Source organism: Anolis sagrei, chromosome 4, assembly GCF_037176765.1.
Source record: "Anolis sagrei isolate rAnoSag1 chromosome 4, rAnoSag1.mat, whole genome shotgun sequence".
Taxonomy (NCBI): Eukaryota; Metazoa; Chordata; class Lepidosauria; order Squamata; family Dactyloidae; genus Anolis; species Anolis sagrei.
Window position 1 is genome coordinate 28,528,611 of NC_090024.1, and position 25,167 is coordinate 28,553,777.

General features: G+C 38.2%; 1 protein-coding gene across 2 annotated transcripts in view; it reads right to left on the reverse strand.

Annotated features, from left to right (window-relative positions):
- Positions 1-6,159: 6,159 nt before the first annotated feature.
- The window catches only part of ZFPM2 (zinc finger protein, FOG family member 2), a 358,910-nt gene continuing 339,902 nt past the window's right edge, over positions 6,160-25,167 (reverse strand). For both annotated transcript variants that reach the window (XM_060775763.2, XM_060775762.2), the window contains 3 exons: positions 15,465-15,671; positions 11,989-12,213; positions 6,160-9,646 (listed from right to left, as the gene is read on the reverse strand). In XM_060775763.2, coding sequence (XP_060631746.2) covers positions 7,149-9,646; positions 11,989-12,213; positions 15,465-15,671 — 2,930 coding nt within the window. In that variant the 3' untranslated portion in view covers positions 6,160-7,148. The remainder of the gene's footprint in view (positions 9,647-11,988; positions 12,214-15,464; positions 15,672-25,167) is intronic.

The following is a 25,167-nucleotide window of genomic DNA, read 5'->3' on the forward strand; positions in this document are numbered from 1 at the left end:
AAGAAAATCAAGAATAAGTCAATGTGAATCTTCTTGAACTAATCGATCCATCCTTCTAATTTGCCTGACTGATTTTCAAATGAGAATCTGTTTCAGAATATAAACTATTTTTATAGCATGTGTATCTCATTCCTCATAACACAAAAGTGTCTGGCACTAGAAGTTGTAATTTGGAACACAAATATTTGTGTGAGTTCCTTATATCAAGTCAGGCTATTTGTCCATCTAGATGTGACCATATAAGAACCAAACTCCACCCAAGTAGTATCAAGAAGAGAAGAAACAGTTGCTTATTACCCATACATTTAATTGCCAGGCTTGACATAATGGCAAGGAAGAAGGCAGCATGCAGAACCACTACAGAATGATAGAATCATAGAGTTGGAAGAGACCTCATGGCCATCCAGTCCAACCCCCTGCCAGAGGTCCATCCAGCCTCTGTTTAAAAACCTTCAAAGAAGAAGCCTCCACTACACTCCAGGGCAGAGAGTTCCATTGCTGAACAGCTCTCACAGTTAGGAAGTTCTTCCTAATGTTCAGGTGGAATCTCCTTTCTTGTAGTTCTTCATCACAGTCTCCAGGACAGCAGAAAACAAACTTGTTCCCTCCTCCCTATGACTTCCCCATACCTCTTGATCCATGGCCTTCATCATGTCTCCTCTCAGCCTTTTCTTCTGCAGGCTAAACATGTCCAGCTCTTTAAGCCACTCCTCATAGAGCTGGTTCTCCATACCCTTGATCATTTTACTTGCCCTTTTCTGAATGCATTCCAGCTTGTGTGGTCTGACCAAGGCAGAATAGAGGGGTAGCATGATTTCCCTGGATATAGGCACTATATTCCTATTTATGCAGGCCAAAATCCCATTGGCTTTTAAAGCTGCTGCATGACATTATTGACTCAGGTTTAACTTGTCCACGAGGACTCCAAGATCTTTGTCACACATACTGCAAGGCATCCCCCATTCTATATATTTGCATTTCATTTTTTTTTTGCCTAAGTGGAGTATCTTGCATTTGTCTTTGCTTCATTTTTTTTTAGTTTTGGCCCATCTCTCTAAACGTTAAAATTGCTTTGAATTCTGCTCCTGTCTTCTGGAGTTTTGGCTATCCCTCCCAATTTGGTGTCATCTGCAAACTTGATTATCATTTCGTCTACCCCTTCATCTAAGTCATTAATAAAAATGTTGAACAGAACCAGGCCCAGGATGGAACCCTGCTTATGGCACTCCACTCATTACTTCTTTCCAGGATGAAGAGGAAGCACTGGTGAGCACCCTCTGGGTTTGTTGTCTTAACCAATTACAGATCCACCTAACCGTGGACTAGTTTGTTTGCCAGAAGGTCATGGGGGACCTTGTTGATTATCATTACCATGGCAGCAGAAAAGACTGAATTCTCTAGAAATCTTAGAAAGTCAACCTTGGGTTTGGGTGATAAAATGTAAAAGAGAGCAGACATGTAGAACATTAACTCATGTGCTCACCTATCTTCTTACATAAAATAGTAATACTGTGCAAAAAGTCTCCTTCACATCATTTCTGATAAGCATGGGAATTGGTGGACGGACAAAGGACAACATGATGAGAAGCAAATGTCTCCACCTGCTGAAGGAGGAGTGGGGGGGGGATGGTCCATGTGGATTGTTTTCCTAGATCACATTTGCCAGTTTGGAGAAGGAGGACATCCCTCATTGCCACATTTCTTGTTTTTAAGAAGAGTGTGAAGACACATGCATTCAAACTGGACTTTTGGGTGTGTTTTTTTAGTGTTTACTGATTTTAATTGTTTAATGTTTTGGAATGTTTTATAGTGAGGATTTTATTGACACAAAACACTCGCTGTATTTTTGTTTTTATGTCTTTATGTTTCTGCAGAATATTTTCAGTAGGGAGTAGCACTCAGTCCTGCATTTGTAGTTAAGCCCCTCTTCTCCAATTGTATATAATCCCTTATAAGATACCTCAGTGTATTTATTAGGCATGGGCAATCCATGGTTCTAAATGGTTCTAAAGTACTTATAAAACTAGAGGGTGCTGGTGTTTTGCTTCTACAGTGTTGCTAAAGTTCTGGTGGTGAAAATTTCAGAACTCTAACAAAACTTTCAAAATTTCGTTATAAATGGCAGTTCCTAATTGGTTCTGTCATAAAAATCACTAATAATGAAATTATAATGAAATTTTATAATAAAATTTATTAATGCCCATGCCTAGTATTTATCCTCTTCTCAATTTTTCACTCATATCCTTGTCCTCCATCTTGTCTGATTTCTTGACTTTCTTCCAAGGATGACTCATTGTCCAAGAAGAGAGGGAAAGAGGACAAAAATGTGTGTAAAATCTGCAAATGTAGAAATAATTACTATAATTTATCTACACATGTAGCTCATCATACTAGTGAAGACCATAACTGGGTGGCATTGTACATTTGTTCAGTTTGCTATCCAGGTGCACACTGTTGTTAGGTCCACATTTTGTTACTCTTTAATACATATAAAATATATGAGTATCACCTATCAGGAGGAATGGTCAGGGGTTTGCTACCTCCTCCCCAGTGATATATCATTTACTGTGTTGTCAAAGGCTTTCATGGCCAGAATCACTGGGTTGCTATGAGTTTTGTGGGCTGTATGGCCATGTTCCAGAAGCATTCTATCCTGACGTTTCACCCACATCTATGGCAGGCATCCTCAGACGTTGAGGATGCCTGCCATAGATGTGGGTGAAACGTCAGGAGAGAATGCTTCTGGAACATGGTCATACAGCCCACAAAATGCACAGCAACCCTATATCATTCATGTTTGCATGCTCATATGGTTCCTGTTTCCTCATTCATCCTCATGCAACTGTTTCACATCTGTAGTAAACCATTTAGTTTGAGTCAAGGTCTAATGATTTTCAAAAATGCACCTATTTCATGTATGTATTTTTGTACTTAGTTTGACTGAACCTGTATGAATTACCATTCCCTGGTTATACCCTTAAAAATTAATGCAGATGATCATCGCCATTTCACCCATAAACCTGTTCAGATTCTTTAAAAATTGTAACCATACTCCATGTACAATAGGAAGTTTAAAAGAATATTAATGTGTCATTAATCCATGTTGAGCATCCTGTGAATACATCCCTAGACATTCACACCATCAGTTTTGTCTCCCCCTTTAGCTGTTTATATGCATACTTGAATCTTATCTGCTGAGATTATTTTTGAAATATTCTACTTGTTGAGCACCAGTATTCCCGTGGATGTTCTCTTATTGGCTTACTAAACACACAGTAAGCAATGCTATTTTCATTTAATCACCAACTTACCCGAAGACATATTTATCAAAGGATAAAAGTTCAGAGGTTTAGAGTTCATTAAGATCCTAGTGGACTTTACCAGAGGTCTCCCTTAAAACTTGCCCAAGTGGTAGAATTAGTATCTTGAAGAGATAACAGCCATAAATGATGTTTAGCATCATCAGGACTAAGATGTTTGCCAGGGTTTGTCTGAACACCACTTGAACAATTGAAATGGCCATACACAAAACTCATTTTCTGAAAGCAGTAATTTGAAAGCAAATCCTGTTAGCAAGTAAATCCGACTTGTATCTTTCTTTTTCCCTTGAGAGGAAGGAACTAGTTCTTTTTAAACGTGAGGCCTGAACACAATAGCTAACACCTGTCTTTTACAGACAAAGATTATAAATGTACTACATTTTCTCTTTGTTCTTCTCCCTTAAGAGCTCTTAACTCCATGCCACTATCTCAGTAATCTCATCTTACTATTAAATATTTGCATACCCAACCTGAAAATGAGAGTTAATGGGTGCAAAGAAAAATTGGATATATTCTATCCATTTATAAAATTTCGTATCTGTCCTTGGAGATGTGGAATTCTGGATTAATCACCCTAGAATAGCCATGGGAGCAAAGAATATCATTAGTTTAAAAACTCAGCTGGCTACACTTATAGTGGATATTGCATGATAAATTTTAAGCTGGTGCTTACACAGTGGCCCAGTGGGAATGGAAAATGTTATTTCCCCCTGAAGCTATTCTGCCGCTCTCCACAGCTTCAGAGATGTTCACAACTGTGGATACTAGCAGAAAAAATTAAGAAAAATGTATCATAGGAAATTGCGTAGGATAGTTTTATGTGTAGCACTTTTAACTATTTGAGATCAGTTGACCAAATTGTTGAGTGGCTGGAAAAAAAATCTTCTGCAAAAGAGTGGTACCATGGACTGATAACATGGTACTTTTTTTCTTTCCTCTTCCAGTTTGTGACTTTCTTGTCTGCTCCTATTTCATTAAGCACAGTTCTTGACTCTGCATAATTTCCTTTCTGTACTGTATTTATAGCTGGTGCTGCAACACACACTTTTATGCCTTGAATTTCAGATACTGGAGATCCTCTCTCAGTCTAGAACATTTGGGTAATGTGTATTCCTTCATACGTTAAATTGTGTGCTGAATCTTACATAGACAGGGCTCTTCAAAAATACTTGGGTTTTGGCTGGATATTTTCATAAATATATCCATGTTCATTTTTGTTTGTATTTGGGTGAAGGAGAGAACCTGGGGCCTAAGTTTTTGCCATTCGGCTTTGCTGCCTGCTCAGCCCTGGGCTTACCCACGAGGAAATCTGCAGCCACACTCTCATTCCAGCCAGCTGACCCAGCAGCCTCGAAAGAGAGAACATAAAAGGACTGACCTAGAGGCCTGGGAGAGCTTTGTTGGGTCCTGCTGCAGGAGAGACCCTGGGGCCTGAGTATTTGCCATCCAGCTTTGCTGCCTGCTAAGCCACACTCTCATTCCAGACAGCTGACCCAGCAGCCTCCAAGGAGAGAACATGCCCCCTGCAGCCTTGCTACACTGGCCATTGCCCGGCTACCAGAACATCTGTGCAGGGTGCCTCCATTGCCCCCACTGCCTTGCCTCCATGGCCCCCACTACTTTAATGGCCATGCCGCCCATCATCCAAATATTCGAACACCTGTGCAGATGCTCATTTTTTGAGGTTACCATGCCTTGCTTATTGCCTTATTCCATCAGCCCACTTTGGTTGGGATTAAATGTTTACTTTTATGATGTTTTATTGTATTTTATTGAATTATTTAATTGATTGTTTAATTGATATGTCATCAGCTCACCTCAGCTGGGATTGAATGTTTACTTTGTGCTTTTTATTCTATTTATATTTGAATTGTTCAATCGTTATGTCATGTTTATCACTGTATGTTTAAATTGATATATCATGTTTATTATTATATGTGTAGTGCGTCATTGTATGCCATGGTCTGTAAGCGCCCTAAGCCCCCCATTGGGGTGAGAAAGGCGGGGTATAAATGTAGTATAATAATAATAATTTATATAATGTTTTTTTTCTATTGCCCTCACTGACTGCTCCTGTTCTGCAAGATGCTTATCTTAATCTTAGCTTCCATAGTTGATTAGCAATTGTCTTTCTATAGTAAAGGGATGACCAGGACCCAAGTATTGTGCTTGGTGGACCTGCTACAAATTTCTATAGTGCCCCTCCCATACACATACAATATCACTTTCTTGCCACTAGCTTCTCTTTCTCCTGCCTGTGTTTGAGGAATGCTGGGACTGTTAGTCCTTAAAATAGCATGTTACATAGAAAGGGACACACATCTATAAGAAAATACAAGATCTCTTTCATCAGCAGAAGTACGATCTCTCTCGTCTGGGTATGTAAGTCTTCAGAATGCTGCTTGTTTAACTTGACCACTAAGGAGCCATGGTGTTGCCAGCCGAACTGCTGACCTGAAAGTCAGCAGTTTGAATCCACGAGATGGGGTGAGGTCCCTTCTGTCAGCTCCAGCTTCCCATGCGGTGACAGGAAAGAAGTTCCCCAAATGTCCCCTGGGCAACGTCTCTGCAGATGGCCAATTGTCTCACACCAGAAGCGACTTGCAGTATCTCGGGTTGCCTCTGACATGATTTAAAAAAAAACCTTGACCACTGCTTCTCAGAATAACAAAAAACTTGTAGCTTGAACAGATTGTTCGTCTCCATTCTTGCATGGTGCTTTTTTGGGATATCGGCATTAACAGCAGAGCATATGGTATAAGTATATTCCCCAACCAGTCACTTGATTTATTGAGCTTTAGAAGCCTTCGCAAATGAATAAATTACTGCCAGACCACTCTGACGATCTGGAATTTTATTCCATCCATATACATGCATAGTAACAACATTTGTTGAGAAATTATTTCTATCAGAAGTAGAACTTTATCTCTGTGATCACCAGTTGCAGTATTGCTACTTTTATATTTAAATATATCTTATAAATGAATTAGATTCACACTTGCAGCATTGAGTTAAGGATTTCATTTTGACTGTGCCTTTCAAAAGATAAAACTGATAGATATGACCTCATTACTTACAATACTGCTTCCAGTAATTTTTGTTCATTCTTTATAAAGTATTGCATTTAACAGCAAAGGTTTAAAAATTGAGACAGAGATGCATCAGCGAAAGAAAATACAAGTACTATACAAGGGGAAAATTGCCATCTTCATTTTAACGGACATTTCGGGTTAAGAAAGTAGACAGAAACATACTGCTACATACAAATGCAAAGCCTAGTGACTAAGGTACCGTATCTGCTAAAATATAAAGTGCAAACTGAGCCAAATTCATCAAAAAATTGAAATTTTAAGGCGAACTTTACAGCATAGTTGAAACTTGTTGCAAGTTATATTTTAGCATCTACATATATCTGCAATAGCATATAAGGAAAAAAAATAGGATACACAGGTGCTTTTGAAGCTATTTCTAAAATGCTTTTCCGTATAGTTTGAGACTATTTTTCTTTAAAATCTACTATACAGTGCAAACCATATGTGCTACACAATAACTATACAATAACATTACAAATGACTTTAATATAAAGTTTTTTAAAAATAAAAAATAACTACAGCTATGAATACTGCTGGTAAAATAAATTAATTGTTTTGAAAATGGCACCAAGAATACACTTTACTAATGGACCGTAATGGAAGTACACCGTTAAAGTCTTCAACTCAGCAATAATGAATTAACGCCTGATTGTCCAGAAGTAATACAAACAGCTCTCTTTCAGACTTGTATGGAACAAGATACTAAACACAGGTACGAAAGGTGGACCAAATATTTTCATTTGACATGTTCCGCTGCGTGTGACGAGCAATAAAACTTCTTATGAGTTATAAAGTTTGATAGGTTGTTAAACTGGATGTCACACAGGCGGCAATACTTTCCACTAGTTGGAGCCTGAGTGGAGCCATTCACACCTTTTGTTATATTAGATAATTGTTCTTCTGCTACAGGAATAGTTGGAGAGACATTTTCATTGGCAGTTAACGCATTATCTGAAGCCCAAGATGGAGATTTGTGTCCATCTTCACTCTGCTGTGGATTCTGGGAAATGTTCTCCTGCTGTGAGTTTGCTGCAGGCCTTTCCTCCTGTTTTAGTCCACCATTAACTATAACCATGCCCCTGTTTTTGGGCAATAGTGGAAGAGATTCCTTCTTCTGTACAGGGCACCCATTTGAGGAGGTCTGACCCTTGAGAGACTCACCTTCTGCATTTGTATTCTGATCTGCATCATTACTATGAACAGCAAGGGAACTAGAAATGTAATCACTTGGCTTGATTCCATAATAGGGAGAAAGCTGATCTGCTCCTTTCGCTTTCTTTATTGCTCCTGGGTAAAGGCATTGTGGAAGAAACAAGTGTTTGTTTTCTTCTTTTGTAGCAATAAGCTGGGCGGCTTCACTAAAGACCTTAAGTCCTTGAAGAGTTGCTAAGTGCGTAGAAAACAAGTTTCCATTAGGAGACGATTGTTTTGAGTTTCCATTTTTCTCACATTTGATTATGCTTCGTTCATAACTAACTTCAGGGCTGTTCCGTTCGCTTTCTGGGTTTTGAAACCCTTTGCCATCAAGTTGTCCCATTTCATTCCGCTGGTGCACGGTTACAGGGCAGAAATTCTGCTTATGGGCTAGATAATTTTCTACTTTGTTAAAACTGATCTTGCACACTGTGCATTCATGGTAGTCCAGCAATCTTTTGGGGGAAGCGGATGTCCTGTCAGACTGGGACAAACATTTTTTACTAAGGTCTATTGGAACGTCCATCTCCAAGCAGGAAATGGTGGAATGTGGTGTTTCACATTTTGAGGCTGGGACACATTTATTAATGGACAATGATGTTTCTAAATGCTTTGAGACTATTCCTGGAAATATATCACAGCGTGGATGGTAGCACTCTCCAAGACCATCTGTTTGTTCTTGAGAAGATGTACAAGGATTGGCAAGATTGGCTACTTCAAGAAAACGTTGCTGGACCAGTTGTGGTCTTTGCTCTTGTTCCGGTAGACACATCTCATACATCTTCCTTCGCTTGCGTGTCCGCATTGTCCTCTGCATGGCAGGCACTTTGTTCGAAGCTGTTCTTTTTAGTGGAGGATCATGACGTGTAGCACAGTAATACTGCTTGTGAACCATGTATGTTTCATGCCTACTGAAAGTGATATTGCAAGCTTCACATGTGGTTTTGTTAGGATCACTTTCTCCATCTATTAATGGAGTAGTAGTTGGGTTCTTAATATCAGTTGGTTTCCCATTCATTTTCTCATCACTGTTGGCTACATTTGCAAGTTTCTTAACTTGTGTTGAAAAATCTTTCTCATGCCCTTTACCATTTTGTCCCATCATGTCTAATACGGAGGAGGAGTTGATGCAAGAGGCCTGAAGAAGCTGATTCTCGGGGTCTGAAGAGTGAGGTGTGGTACTCAAAATGTTGATAGAATTTTGAGCATTGTTGGGGCTTACAGACTCAGGCATTTTTTCTGAAACACTGCCAAAATCTGGTGACTTTGTCATTTGTTGCCATCGACTGCTGCAGTAGTGTTTTTTGTGTACCAGGTAGTTGTCCAAATTGTTGAATGTTATGTTGCATTCAAAACATGTGGCTCCTTTTGGCATGAGTGGACTGTAAATTACAGGGGGATAACTATTACTTCCATGCCTTAACCTTCGATGGACTAACTCAGACATTTTAGCTAAGATCTCAGAAGCCTGAGGAACTACTGTAATGTCTTGGGGAAAAGCAAACTGGGAAAGAAAAGGTCCCATGGGGAAAGAAGGCCCAAGGTTAGCTTGGACTGGAGATGATGCAAGCCTTGGGCTAGATGGCTCTGATTTGATTTTTGTGTAGGAAAAGCTTTGCTTAGTTGTGGCAGACTGAATTTCTGGCCTCTGATTTGGAAGGAAAAGGGGCGTCTTTTTTTCACATTTGTCAAGCTCAGTGTCAGAGCTTGCATCTTTAGTCTGCATTGCCTTTTGGCTTTGAGAACTATCATTTCTGCCCAGAAGGTCTGCAGTTCCCTGCAAAGTTTCTTCATTGCCTGCTGGAGAGTGCTCCGTATCACTCTCTCTCTGCAGTTTGTTGCCAGAGACATGCAGATCTTGGTGCTGTAGCAACTCCCTCTGTGTTTGGAAGCCGAAATGGCAGTGAGTACATCTAAAGGCAGCTTGCGTGAGATGTGAGAACAGATGCTGATGGAAGTTAATCACAGAGTCGGCGGTGTAGTTGCAAACTGTACATTTCAGGCTAGAACCAGAAGGAAGAAATTCTTCCATTTTTACTCCTGTGAAAGCATAAAATAAAAATATATATAATTAATTAAATTTGTCCTCTGTAATATAAAATATTTTATTAATTTATGTTGAAATCATAAAGCACCATATTACAGTATAAATGGTAATTAATGAAAGCTCAGAAAAGTTTCTTGAAGTGAAAATTTAAATCTGTTTAAAAGCCTGGCAACACCAAAAGGAAATTGCCTGTGGTTGGTATGAGCAAAGTAGCTGCTGGGTGAAGCTCTGTAAGGAAGAGGGCTTTTTCTCAGTAGAGTGCTACCACCAGGAAGGTTGTCCTTGTTCATTCCCCTACATTACTTTTGATTATGGGAACAGCTGAGGAGCCTTAGATGTGAATCTAAATGAAAATAGTACGTTAATATAAAAATAATTCCATCATTCTAATTATTTTATGATTATGTGCTAGAATACGATTAACATTTATTTTGCCACTTAATGTCATTTATATAGTCCAGTCAAGCTGGATCTAGAGATGGAATTCTTCACTACATTTCTTTTTGAGGGTAGCAGTTTCTTCAATTTTCCTTTCACTAAGCACTTAATCTGTGCAAAATCTGCATTTGATTGCTTTGTGTAGAAAACACAATTTTCTGCAAAGTAAGCAGCATTTTCTGAGTAAAAAATTCTACTGCAGAAAATGGTTTTATATGCAAAAGTGCTGTTTTCTATGCAAATCAATCATAAATTCCCAAATACAGCATTTTCTGTGCAGAAAACAGTCTAGTCTGCATTGATAACTGTATTTCAATACAGAAATATTAATGCGTTCTGCAAGGAAATGTCTCCAGACAGAAATGCAATTTCATGTGCACAAAATTGAATATTTTATTTAAATTAGTAGGGATTTTTATACACTGCTTTTATGTATATTTGTTTTATGTTATTGACACTGCTGTTTTATAAATGCCTATGTATTTTATTGTACTTTTAAGTTTACAACATTAATACGAGCTTTTGTAAGCTGCTCTGAGTCCCTTCTGGGAGATAGTGGGAGGATATAAATAAAGGTATTATTATTATTATTATTATTATTATTATTTAATTAAAATAACATTCTAAGTGCAAAACAATCATGTGCAAATTTTGCACAGATTCTTACACAAACATCCAAAGATGTTTTATTTTGTTGTATATTTTGTTGTAAACCGCGTTGAGTCGCCAATTAGGTTGAGAAACGGCGGTATACAAGGACAGTAAATAAATAAATAAATTAATTAAGTCCACAATATTCATTAGCGTTTTCCAACATTCAACAAACATGTTTTTTAAACTATTTCCTGAACATTTTGAGATATTCTAGTTGAAACCTGGGTGTGTCTACAATCCGACCATGAACTGTAATTACTTTCTTTTCTTTTTTTCAGCACTTTCCCCCTGTTCCTTCCAGGCCCCTTCCACACAGCTGTATAAAATCCACATTGAACTGAGTTATATGGCAGTGTGGATTCAGATAACTCATTTCAAGGCAGATATTGTGTAGTATCTGCCTTGTTATTCTGGGTTATATGGTTGTGTGGAAGGGCCTATAGTCTCTTTCGGTACAGAAGATAAACTGCAGGCAATGTAGTAGGTCCCTTTTCATCCTTTTAGTTGGCAGTAATGGGGTAAAGAAAAGGCGGTCATTTGGGTCTTTGCTCAGCAGCGTCAAACTGACTTCAGTGCAATTGGACAGTAGAGGTACCCTCCTGCTGCCAAGGACACTTGGAGCATCCCTGTTGGGCCACAATGCAGGCAAAAACAGAATTCTCCATACTTTTTCTATCCTACATTTGTGTCTGTTAGAACCATCCAGAGAGGGAGACCCTCGAACTACCAGGACGAACATCTTGTCAAGCATTTTTAATAGTTTTTGAGTTCTTTGTTGTTTACTTTAAAAGTGTATTTCAGCTGAGATTGGGAGTTTTCTTTTTTTGGGGGGCGGGGGGAAGCAGGTCCAAAGAGTTATGCTGAAGTCACATCTAAATGATTTTATGCAGCCCATGAGCTATAGGATTTCTGTTATGGTTCAAAGACCACAAATATGGAAGTCCCCATCACAAGGTTACATTCACTGAACTTTAAGTCCTAAGATTTAGATAAACTTAACAAGCATCTGGCACAACACATTTTGGCCTATATAAACACATTATTCAGATATTTATTTCAGAAAAGAATACAACTTCCATGAAACTTAAATTCTGAGAAAAGATAAATAATATAAGTACTAGAGATATGTACTAGAGATGTTGAGTTCAATGCATTTTACAATTTCTCTAGGGCACAGTATTAAAACTTTTGGGGAAAGTGTTGAAAGAAAAGCTGACTCCAATGAAGCAAATATTTCACATACCACTGTGAGAATTTAGATGCATTTCCAGGGCTCTTGCATTAGAAAAGCTTTTGGTGCACTGTGGAAAGGGGCAGATGCTAGATATCTGCTGCATACTTTCGTCATTCTCCTCTGATAGCTGAGCTCCTTCTCTTTGCCTCCCGCTGCAGTAGTACATGAGGTGAGCCTGCAGATTTCGCTCACTCCGATACCAAATGCCGCAGGATTTGCAGGGGAATATATCCTCTATGAAAAAAAAAAGAACAGGTGCAAATAAGCCACAGTTTATTCCTGCCGACAAGTCTTAGTGCAACAAGTTTAAGCTGTTTGATCTTCTTATTTTAAAAATACCCATTTAGCCACAGGATGATAGCACAACACACAATTAATAAACAAGACATATAAGATGAAAAGGAAACAGGTGTGAGAAGTAATTTACTTGTTTGTTTGTTTGTCTGGACAAATGCCACACAGATACATACTTCTTTTGTAGTTTTATTTTAAACATCGCATTGGTTTGTATTTCTTTTTGAAAAAGTTTCCCTTGTTCCCATAACACATATTTCAATTGTTTTGCTTCTCTCAAAATGGGAGTGATTAAGGAAGGGAATAATGTTGTGTGCCAAAACTGTGTGCTTGCCATGGTTGAAATTATGTCCTTTCCTCTCCCCAAATTTGTCACAATGTTAAGCTGGGTGATGCTTTTTTTAAGCCTGAGAATATATTAAGGGGTAGCCTCAATACCATCTTGATTGACCACAGTGTAATATTTGAGACAAAATGTGACTCTAACATCTTCATTTTTTACCCTACTAAAAGGATTGTTTCATTTTTAAATGCTTGCCTTTAAATAACTCCTTGTCTTTTGAAGCTGAATATAACACAATCCAATATGTCTCTACTCACATGTAAGTCCCACTTACTTCAGGAGCATGCTCATACAATTGCCAATTAATCTTGATGGAAGTGGGGTTGAGAAGGCAGGGAAGGAAAATACAGTCTCATTTTTTTAATTTTTATGGAGGGTCAGTTCAAGATGTGCCTTTTCAAAACTAAACGCTGTCCTTTTTTTTTATTTTGACAAAAAAAGCGGTCGGTAGACTAGCTTAGCACATGGTGATAGCAGCACAAATATTGTGTGCAGAATATTGGAAAACATCAAAGATCCATCTGAAGTCAAATTTTCAACTGACAAATGGGAAGTCAACTTTTTAACACACATACAAATATACACAGAGAATGACTGAGAGGGCCAGAGAAAGAAAAAGTGAAGGGTAAGTATGGGTGATAGTTTTTGTAGAGAAGTTAGGTTTGTATCCAATCGGACTTTTCCTTTTTCTTGTTTATGTTGTTAGGTGTTTTCTATATTTTAGTTATCAATGCATGTATGTCTTTAATACATTTAATAAAATATGTTTTTTAAAAGTGATTGCTGTCATCTGCAGTGCAACTTACTCCTTCTTTCCTTCAGAATGTTCCTATCCTATCCTGATCCCTCCTATCATGGGAAAAGCTAAGAAGGATCCTTTGTATGCATGCAATGATTTCAGTACCAAAGGGCTCTCCTCCTTGGGAAACAAAAGCAAAGGTGGATGTGAAAGCAACTGAAGAAGTCACAGTGTGGATAGTTCCCCTTGATGGCCACCACACATCAACCAAATAATGTGGCTGAGGAAATAGGGATGAAAATAATTTGCTAACAAGGAGGAATCTAAACAATATAGAAAGGAAACAAATCAGAAATAGGATTGTAGACTAAAACACACACCCAGCCATGCTCTGAACTAATGTAAATTGTTGTCTTCACAGTGCAAAAGAAAATGTGGTGGTGGTAATTGATAGCTCTAGATATGTATGTGCCTCATGCAAACCACAAACACTAGTAACAGCAGTATTGTACCAGGCACAGATTATGTCACATTGACTCCACATGAATTCATCCTTGGTCTGTTTTAAACTCTCATTTAACTTCAACTGTTTACCTAGAAATAACATATCTTCTAGAAAAATTACCTGGCACAACAGAAAACACCTTGTTTTATAGTCATGAATTATAATTTCCCTGGTAGTATGATTAGGGAACTAATCAGAGGAACCCATATAAGAGAGCTTTGTGTTGCTCATGTCCCTAGGAAACTACAACAATTGTTCACTGCTTGTTAAGAACCGTTGAGTTGAACAAAGGAACAGAAGAATTTAAAATAAAGCATTTTAAAGACAAAATAAGCTACATATAAGGTATAGTAAAATGGCAACTCATTCCAGAATGTCTGGTGGAACAAAAAGTATTTGCCTGTCAGAAGAGAAGTACACTTTTTGAGAGAGTGCAAAAGACCTCAACTTGTGAGTTCCTTTCCAGAAAACACCCTGTTCCTTAAAATATACCTGTTTTTAAATAAATAGTTTGTTCAATTGAGAAGTCACATCGAAGAGGCATAATCTGCGCATAATTTGCACGATGTATCCTTTATTCAAAAAAAATCTTCAATTATATATATATATATATATATATATATATATATATATATATGAAGAGGCATAATTTGCTTTATTTTATACATATTATTGGAATCACTATGTGTTTGATGTATTCCTTAATGGAATGATATATCAAGATATATCAAGTTTCTCAGAAGTGTCTGAGAAAGCTCAACTCAGCAAATGTCCCTAAATAGCATCCTTGTAAACTGAATGTTTCATTTTGTACAGTACAGTGAATTGTTCACTTGACAATATTTGTGTTTGGTTTGGAAATTCCTGTAAGTTGAGCTATATGAAAAGTTTTCAAGAGAATTTATAGTGTTAACTCATGCTGAAGAAGAAGAGAAGGAAAGGAAAGGAATGTATTTCAGCTTTTAATAAACAGCAGCTTTGCCTATTACTTCATCAATATTTGTTATCCACATCCTTCAGATATATCAAAAATGATATTGCAGAGTTGTATCAATTGCTTGCACAATCCTTTTGTTGGCTCATGCCCTCTGAGAGTTCACAGTGGTGCATGAACATTAAAGAAATATCATAACGAATTAGAAAACTCTCCATATGTTTTTGATGTTAAACCTGTTAAGAGACAAATAGCACATATGACTGTGGCAACAAGTTCCTGGATTTACTACAGAATCTTTATCATGAAAATAGGATAACAGTGACCTCTACTGAAATGAATGGCATCTACCAGAAGTTACCATATAATTGCCCTGACGGACGTAGAAAATTCCTAGAGAAATAGCTTTTCTAGGAATTTTCTAGGTCCTTGAATATGACTGTATGGTAACTTGCAAGAACACACTTACAGAACCTATCTCGTTTGTAACTTGGGGGTTGCCTGTAGTTGAATAGTCCCAGAAAACTATTTCTTGGCTTCAAAGCATATGCAGATTCAGTTATAGAATAATAATATTGATCAAACAGATTGCTCTTCCTATGAGACCAGAGTATAACAAAGTTGATTTCATTAACTGTTTTCAGAGAAAATATGGTGTTAGTACACTCACTATTCACAATAGCTGTTGGCAGAATGGATGCCATGGCAGCTTGCTGAGGGAGCAACTGTATGGAGTCCAGCAATCGAGCAGGATACATCCCATCAGTAAGAGTCATCTGACTGGCCGCTTGTAATCTTGAGTCAAAATCCACAACAAAGGCAATGAGTTCCTCTCCCTCTGCAATGGCTTTTGTCGTTGTGCACCAAAGCTGGCCTCCTGCACACAAACATAGCACAAAAAAGGGAGAAACATTTAGTTTGCAACAATTATGGAATAAGAAGGTAACGTGCTGCCTTTTAAGTTGTATTTTTGCTTTGACAGAAGTGTTCAAGAATACTTTGAGGCAGCCATGATGAAAATATAGCTGGAAACTATACAAGCAATAGTGACAATTAATGACAGTATTACTCTGTAACCCTCTGTAACTCTTGAATGGTTTACAAACCCTCTGTAACTCTTGAATGGTTTACTCTCACTCAGACACAAGCATTGTTTTACAAACATGGCTATCATTATAAATAAATTATTTCTAAGCAGTTAATATTCTTCCTGAACTTTCTGTTTATTTCCACCACCCTGACCATATCTATATCTATTGAAGGCATTTTTGGCTGCAATATTTTTAATGCAATCTTTATTCCAACAAGCTATCTGAAAGAATCTAGTAGCAAAGACTTGCAAAATATAGTTAGGGATTCTCATAAAGACATTCTTAGATTTTGCTGGTATTTGCTATCATATTTCGGGGAGGGGTGGAAGCGGGACCACATGTAAGCATCACCACATCAGCTGCCAACCAAATCTCCTTTTTCAGATATGCCAAATATCTGTTTCATAAAACCTTCTTTCAATAGACTGTTTAAAAAGGGAACTTTCTTCAAAAAGTGAGATATAGCACAGAGCCATAGTTTAAATGTCACGTGGGGTGCATTAAAAAGAAAATTAACTATGCAAGTAATGCACTAATGTATTTGAATGTGATAGTGAATGCTCATTTATTTAACATGTTTAGACAGGGAAAGCACTTATATGGCGTTATCTCAACTCTCAGGCCTAGATACCTATCCGGTACAGTGATGGCTGGAATAATGTTGCATATTTTGTATAATATAAAGCTTTTTCTTCCACCAATTTTGTATATATAGCAAAAGCTATGTGTTGTATTAATTAGGCAATGGGGGAGAAAAAAACCACGACTGGGTACCAATTTTGATAAGTCATATTGCTATGTTTATCTTTCAGCATAACTGCCTTTTCAACTACACTTCATTTTTTTCCCTTCCTCAAAGAGATTACAGTTTTAAAACAACTTGTTGCAAAAATCTGGTGGAAGAGATAACAACAGTGTATGATATGCAACAGCTAAATAGAAGAATTAGGACATTGTTTTCAAGGAATCTTGGACAATTAATTAATCCAGTCCTATTAGCTTTCAAAGATGAGCAAACAAAACAACATCATTGACAGTATGTGCAAACCAAGGCTGAGCTCCCAGGTCTCAAAGTGATACAGAAGTCTGAAAGCAGAAAAAGTTTCTTCACATTCACCCTTTGCCAGGAATGCAGATGGATTTGGCCACAACCTGAGACCAAATTTATTGTGGGTATTATCATTTCAAGGTTTCCTTGCTTTTTAGAACTCAGAAAACCAAACCTTGCTTTCACACTTATAATGTATTGCTTATGAAAAAATAATGCTAAAACATTTGACAAATATTCTGAATTACAGTAAATAATAACAGACTAAAAATGTTAAAGATTTGCTTACTGTATATACTCATGTATAAGTCTAGAACTTTAAGTCAAAAAATGCTGTCCAAAATCTGGTTGATTTATTAGTGCACCTTAACTCTTATCAAAATAGTAACCATCCCTTTCTCTGAGCAGAGGCGTGAAAGACAAGATCTTAGTCTGTCCTTGGAGAACCTAAAAGAATCACCAGCTTCTCCTCTTCCTGCTCTGGCCCCACTTTTGGCCTTTTTTGAATTTCTGGATGGGAACATAGTAGTGGCCATTGGCCTCCATAGAATTGGAGATTTTCCTGTGGAATGACCCTCAAATTATCTAAGGGTCATCCATAATTTTGGCCCCCAAAACTGCCCTTGACTTATACATGAGGTCGAACTTATATACAAGTATATACGGAAATTTGAATCATTTACTTGAAATTTTGAATCATTAGGTTTGTAAATTTGGGGTATAGAGTGCATAGGCACAAAACAAACATATTTCTGGGTGCTATTTTTTTATGATTAAACTCTGTTGATGAGGAAGCTATCAAAGACTAAGATCTTCCATTCAGGAGGAAAGCATGAATATTGTGCAAGCAGAATTACATTATAGCTCCTATCTTGCACTCTCCAGGTTCATTGTTACAGTCTCCATATCACAACAATTCAGTGACTGGTGGAATGTGTATGGGAAAGGGTTAGATGGAGAGGTGTTTGGCTATGTCCCTCCAGGTAGATGCACTGAATTCTGGCAGTGTCCTTTGCAGCACTTGGAAGATAATGTCATTATACATCTGGCTATGGTGACATGGCTAGAGACTCTTCTGGTTTCTGCCTGCACTCTCCACCAGCCACTTAATAACTCTGGATTGGGGGCTGACCAGTTCAGCAGGGAGTCCTGGGGAAGACTTTGGTTTTTGGGGAGAAAAAAGAAGAGAATTCCAACTTTTGTAATGACAAAAAAAGACATAATAGGTATAAATTGGACCCACACTTTCAAACCTACATTTTCCCAGTGCTTTTCTTCATTCACCCACACTCCTTTTCCTCCTACTCTCACTGCCAACACTAGCATAATGAGGCCAACATACTTCGCTACCAGGATTTTGGCCCATAAAACCTGCAAATATGCAGTGAATGTATGCTTATTGCTGGAAAATATTTTTTCTTAAGTTTGAAATTGTCATAAAAAAATATCCATTTCACACCTCCAAAGATATACCAGATGGAAAACAAAGTGCATCTTGCTTAGAAATCTGCAAATTTGTAATGTTTTCATTCCAAGGTGGAAAAAAAATCTTGCATTTGATAAAGCAAGTACAAAATGAAAATACAGATGGATTTCAAAGAAGCACAACACAATCGGGTCTGAGAGGTTTCACAAATCCTGGGCAGTTAGGAAAGAGCATGTAAAATATTTCCTTTAAACATGTACTACTTAATTCCATAGAAGTAAAACTATACTACATAGCAAAACAATTTCTTAAATTACAATCCTATTTTTCTCAATGACATATTATGGTGAACTCAAATAGTCTTGTTAATGCTAATTACACTCATGGGGCAGGTCTTTTTTTTTTTTTTTGCATTGCTTATATATAAATAAGCCAACAAAAATTGAACATTGCCAGCTACTGGAGAAGACTACAGCCACCAATATTTTATTATTTTCTAGTTCTACCCATTTTTAAGATTTCTTCATTGCTACTTCCTAATCCCATCACAATCACCCTCTATAAGCAATAGCATCCACACCTCCATTCCAAAATATCTCCCCAAATCCATTTTTGAAATATATATTTTAGTGAAATTCTCATTTTTTTATTACAGGCAATCCCCAAGTTATTAACATCCAAATTACAAACAACTCAGTTAAGAAATGGGGTGAGACAACCGGAAGTGAGAGAACTCTATCCCAGGAAGGGAAATTCATTCCTGAAAGAGTTATCATGGGGAAAAGGTGTCTCATCTGAAGTTTTCCCACCAATCCTTGTTTTCACAACAAGCCACAATTCTCAAAATCCAATTATCCCAGGGACAGAAAGTTGGGTGAAATCTTATGGACACAGACAGCAAAAAAAAAATTCTGAACAGGGGCACACACAGCTGGAGTTACACCTAAAAATGTACGTGTTCTGACTTGCATACAACTTACATACAAATTTGATTTAAGAAGCAACCTACAGAACCTATCTTGTTTGTAATTTGGGGGCTGCCTGTATTTTCTCCTGTTCCATTAGTTCTTTTGAGAGTCCACCCTGCAAACCTACTGTTGTTTCCAAAATGAGACCCAGGCATTGTAATTGCCAATGGTCAAGATCAGGCTTGTAATTTAAAAAAAAATGTAAAACATTTAAAAAAATCTAAAAATCAGTGAATGACCAAAACTTTTTGAACTTTGGCAGGCTTAAAGTTGTAAATGTTCCCTACAAGTGTGCCATGTTTCATCCTGATGGCAATAGAAATGTGTTTCCCACCCCACCCCCCATTTCCTGGCAAGATGCACATAAACAATGTATTGTCTAAGGCTTTCATGGCTGGAATCACTGGGTTGTTGTAGGTTTTTCGGGCTGTATGGCCATGTTCTAGAGGTATTCTCTTCTGCCGTTTCACCTGCATCTATGGCAAGCATCCTGTGAGTTTATGAAACCTCACAGCCTCTGAGGATGCTTGCCATAGATGCAGGTGATACGTCAGGAGAGAATACGTCTAGAAGATGGCCATACAGCCCGAAAAAATTTACAATAACCCACTGCACATAAACACTTTAGAGGAATACGGGGTGGAAATAAGATGGGAAAGTGACAGCACTGAAAGTAATCAATTATCTGATCTAGGGAACAACTGCCTCTCCCCCTGCTCCCCATACCACTTGGGGCATTTTTTGGCCATTCCCCACTACCTTCTTCCAAATTTTACAAAGCTCTACAGCAAGGTGAGTGCAATGCACTTTACATTCTGCGGAGCCTATTTCAAGGCTTCCTGTAGCTTATTTTCAGCTTTTGCCCAACTTTGCTTAATGTCCCTTACCCATACTACAGTGCACTTTATTGGTTTATGTTATCTAACTGCCACAGTTTGAAGCTTCAAGCTGCATTACAAGTTCAGTGTAGATGAGCCCATGACAATGAAAGATGAAGATCTTCAGGGGAGTCCCTACCCTCTGTTCTGCCACCCTCATGGGTACAATTGGTGAGGACTTGAGAGCTTCTCAGTTGGTATGCCCAGACTCTGGTGAACTCCTGAAAGGTTGGACTGCCACCCTTCTTATGATCTATCCACGAGAATGTAAAAACCCTTTTATTCCAGCAAGCCTTCAATATTTTTTTCCAGAGGAAACAGTCTTTGTATAATGTGCTTGAGTGTTATTCATTGTTGTTGCTGCTGCTGCTTTAATTTGTTTTAACTGGTTTAATTTTTACATTGGTTTAATTGCTCTTTACCTTTTGTATGCTGTTAATTTTTAATAGGATTTATTTTAACTGTTGTAAACTACTTTGAGTCCCAAAGGATAATGATAATTATGATAACTACAAGAACAGTAGTGCAGTTATTTTGATTCTAGGCCCACAGGTATCATCTTTCACCTCTATGACCCTTCTTTTTTATATAAATTACTGCTTGTTATAGCAAATGGGAAGAAAGACCGGAGAAGGAACAGGTGGAAAGAAGCAAAGAAGCAAATCAACCACTCTGACCTCACTATGTGCAACCGCAATTTGAAAAAGGAATGGAGAATGCAAGTTTTCTCTAAAAGAAAGACTATTTTAGGATTCCTCTTCCTCCTCCCCCACCTTTAATCTCTTTTGTGCTCTATCACTGTATAATTGCATTTTTTTTCCAGAAAAGGTCAAAAGACAATTTCTTTTAAAATAGCTATGTAAAAGAAGGCCTGGACGGTCTGTTCCTAGTATTGTTTATGATCCAGGATCTTGTGGAAAAAGATCTGGCTTGTAACAGGAAGCTTAAAAATGACCTTCATAATTGCTGTCAAAACTGCTGTGCGTTTCCCTGTAGATGTTGAAAGCAAAACATAGAGCCCCCGTTCAAGTTTATTACATTTTGGAAATTCATACTTCTTTTGCAATAATCAGTTGCTTCCAATATCACTCAGTTCTGCTGATTTTTTCCCCCACGTGCTGTTTTTTAATATTTACGAAATCAGCGCCTGCAGAATGTCTCCCGGACCTCAGCCGATAAACTCTAATTAAGATTAAGACAAGTCCTTTGGAAAGGATCCCATCATTAGCAAACATGATAAACACAACAAATACTCCCTTACTTGTCAAACCAGAACTATTCAGTAGCCTAACAGTATTATCTGTTGCTAGGCTACAACACTGACAAAAGGCTTAGTTATATTGTGTGGCCATACCTATTGAATACAATATAAGAAAAACATATTTCATGCAACAGCACATAGCTTCAGACATAGCATATGAAGTTCATGTTTTCTTACAATGTCAAAAGTTATGTTAACAACAACACATTCTGTTGCAAACAAGTTGTTAAGATGTCTGATATTTGGACTATGATTTCTAATTTATCCCTGTGGTAGATAAGATTTATTTTGTAACCGAATAAAACACACGTATGAGGGAGTTGTAAAGCATAAACCTATATAGGAGTTAACTGAAACAGAAAATCCAACCCCTCTGGAAAACTGAGTCATTGAAAGTGTTACTCAGAGTTGCTGAAACCTGCATACCCTAATCAACACATTCAAAGGTAAAGGTATCCCCTTGACATTAAGTCTAGTTGTGTCCAACTCTGGAGGGTGGTGCTCATCTCTATTTCTAAGCCAAAGAACCATCATTATTCATAGACGCCTCCAAGGTCATGTGGCCAGCATGACTGCATGGAGTGCAGTTACCTTCCCGCCAGAGCAGTACTTATCGGTCTACTCACATTTGCATGTTTTTGAACTGCTATGTTGGCAGAAGCTGGGGCTAACAGCGGGTGCTCACCCCGCTTCCTGGATTTGAACCACTGACCTTTCGGTCAGCAAGTTCAGCAGCTCAGCAGTTTAACTCCTGCACCACCGGGAGCTCCAATCAACATATTAGAGAACTATGAACTCAATAATTGTATGGTGGGTAGGTACTTGAACTGCAGCTATGGCCACAGCTCAATATAAGAAGTTGCAGTTTCAAAGTAGCTTCACACAGAGCTGAAACAGGCTTAACCTTTGTGATAAAGTCTAGTTCAAAGAGGTATAATTGCACTATAGTAGTTATGCAGATAATTTAATATTAGTGTTCCACCACATTATGTGTTTGAAATAGTATTCATACAACCCACTGGATGTACTAGCAGTCTTTCCCCCATAAAACCACCACAAGTCTGGTGTTTTTTGTTTTTTGTTTTTTTTTTTTGTTGTTGTTTTTTGCAAGCCTGAAAGCTCTTTTTTTTTTTTTGGCATGCAAGTGTTTCTCCAATGACCCTGCAGAATTCTCCCCAAAAGGCAATGAGGATCAAATACACTCTAGTCATTACTGATGATATTGGGTGGATTTACACAGACAGATAATCTGGAGTCGATCTGGCATGGTGTATGGTACCTGAGTATGAATCACACAGGGATTCTTCCAGTTGATGTGGAGACATGAGGTTTGGCGCTGCTGGGCGGCCACCCTGCCTATCCCCTGCCATCTTCCATGTCACATCAGTCTCCGTCTCTTGCATGAGACTAACTTATCAGCTGCCATCTGGAAACATGGGATACCAGTGAGGAGAGTTGTGGCTGGTTCCATTTCGAAACTGGCCCAAATGTTCTGGATTCTGGGTAAGTGCAGGGCAAAACTACATTAAGGCAGCCTTGCCCTATACTACCCTGGATTAATTCCATGTGTCATTTGGCCGCCATGGAGCTAATCCAGCTGTATACCAATCTAAGTGGTCAGTGTAGATGTGCCCTCTGTCAGCAGCACTTCAAATACCCTTGTGATGTAAACATGCTAGATTAGAATGGGAAGCAAGTTTAGTAATGTCACCTTACTGCAATAAATGTTGTTAGTGAATGGAACTTTGCAATTTTGGTTCTATATAAATCACTTTGCAAGTTGCCTCCCTTTCCATTTTTCTACCCTTTATTTCCTTTAATGTATTTTTGGGCATATAAGACTACTTTTAAACCTAGGAAAATCTTCTCAAAAGTTGGGGATCGTCTTATATGCTGGATGTTGTCTTATAAGGCTGATGCTAAAATTTCTGAGCTGGACTGGAGATAGCGGGGGGAGCTCAAAAATGGTAACACTCACATCTCCACTGTATGTGGCGACCATATGAAATCTGCAAGGGTGGCACTGTATAAGTATGGTAGAAGAAAATCCACTCACCAGGATTTGTGGAAAGAAGTGACAACACAGTCCCGATTGCGAGGTGAGGGGTGGCCTCACTGGGAAGGTATCAATGAAGGGCAAAGCAAGCTGCAGATGTCTGGGATGCCCAGGGTATGGAAAAATGAGAAAAATATGCCTCTTTCACCTGTTTGCCCCACCCTTGTATCCTGTTACTGTATCTTTTCCCCTAAGAACTGCAGTGAAGCAGCACAGGCGTGCATGTGCGAGATCTGAGAGGCAGAGAAGGAGATATGGTAATAGGAAAATTACCATATTGAAATCAAATCTGATGTTTTTAAAAATTTGTGCGTTGGAAGAGGGGTGGTCTTATATGGCGAGTATATCCCAAACTCTACATCTTAACTGGAAAAATTGGGGGTCATCTTATACACTGAGTTATCTTATACACCGGAAAATACAGTATATATAATACAACCAATAATTATTGGTTTTACAAGAGTATTCCCTGCTGACTCTATTTGGGGAGCTTTGCTTCAAAATCGCTAGTACCATATGGCTACTGATTTGTCCCTCAATATGGCTTTTAATTTCACCAGCTCTCCAAGAGCATTGCTAAAAATAGTTTAACTTTCCTCCTAAGACAAAGGCAGAGGCAGAATGCAAGACGGCAAAGGTTTTCCTGCATTTCGGGTCTCTTTGAGAAGGAGGCAGTAATCCTTTTGTCTCAACAACTGGGTAGATTCAAGCTCCACCCAGGACACAAAGTGTTCTTTGTTAAGCCATTTGAAACTGGATACTTGCCATGCAATCATATGATATCTTGAGGTTTACTTTAAAGAAAAGTTGTTCTCAAAATTCTCTTTGGCTGCTAACAAGTCTCAACCCACAGATTACTGTGCAACCAAGTTATGCACCCCCCCCCCGCCTGCCGCCTCACATTCCCCCTTCTGCTTCTAATTTGTGTGTGTAATGCCTTCGATTGTCACTGCAGAGCAGCAGAAGTGTCCATTTCCTGTGTACATATGTTTCCGTGAAGAAGGGTCAGGAGACTATCAGAGCTTATTGAATCGACAATTTGCATTAGTCTGCAGACTTAAAATGACACCCGGGCACAGCCAGCCTTGCTGCTATCTGAATAGCTTATATTTTGTGAAAGGGTATTTTAAAATATAGGCCTGGAAAGACTATCTTTGTTTGCATTCGTCTTTTATTTTAGGCATTTAAAGAGAAAACCCTAAATCAGATTTTTTCCCCCCCTCCATTGGGGAAGCTGTAGGTATTGATTCAACTGCATAGAATAACTTTGCAGTGCTGGAGAATGTTCCCATGAATGCTTGCAAGTTCGGATTTCTGGTTTTTTGACATTAACAGAGCGCATATATCTATACGTAGCCACACTGTTTAATATGAAAAAAATCTAATAAATTTAAATCCAATACTGTTGAAATTCTTGACAGTAGGGTAGTTCAAGGAATAGAACTTATAAATTATGTGTGCCCCTTTTTTGAAAAATGCTTTGGAGGTTTCTTTGTGCATTGGCAAATACAGTAGGAATATGGGGTATTGTGTGGTTCCTTCTGCACAGTACCTGATAAAAGAATAAAGAGCTTTGACATATTCTTAAAACAATAGAGGAATTAAAGAGAAACAATGGGCCAGCTGCTTCATTAATACAATCAAA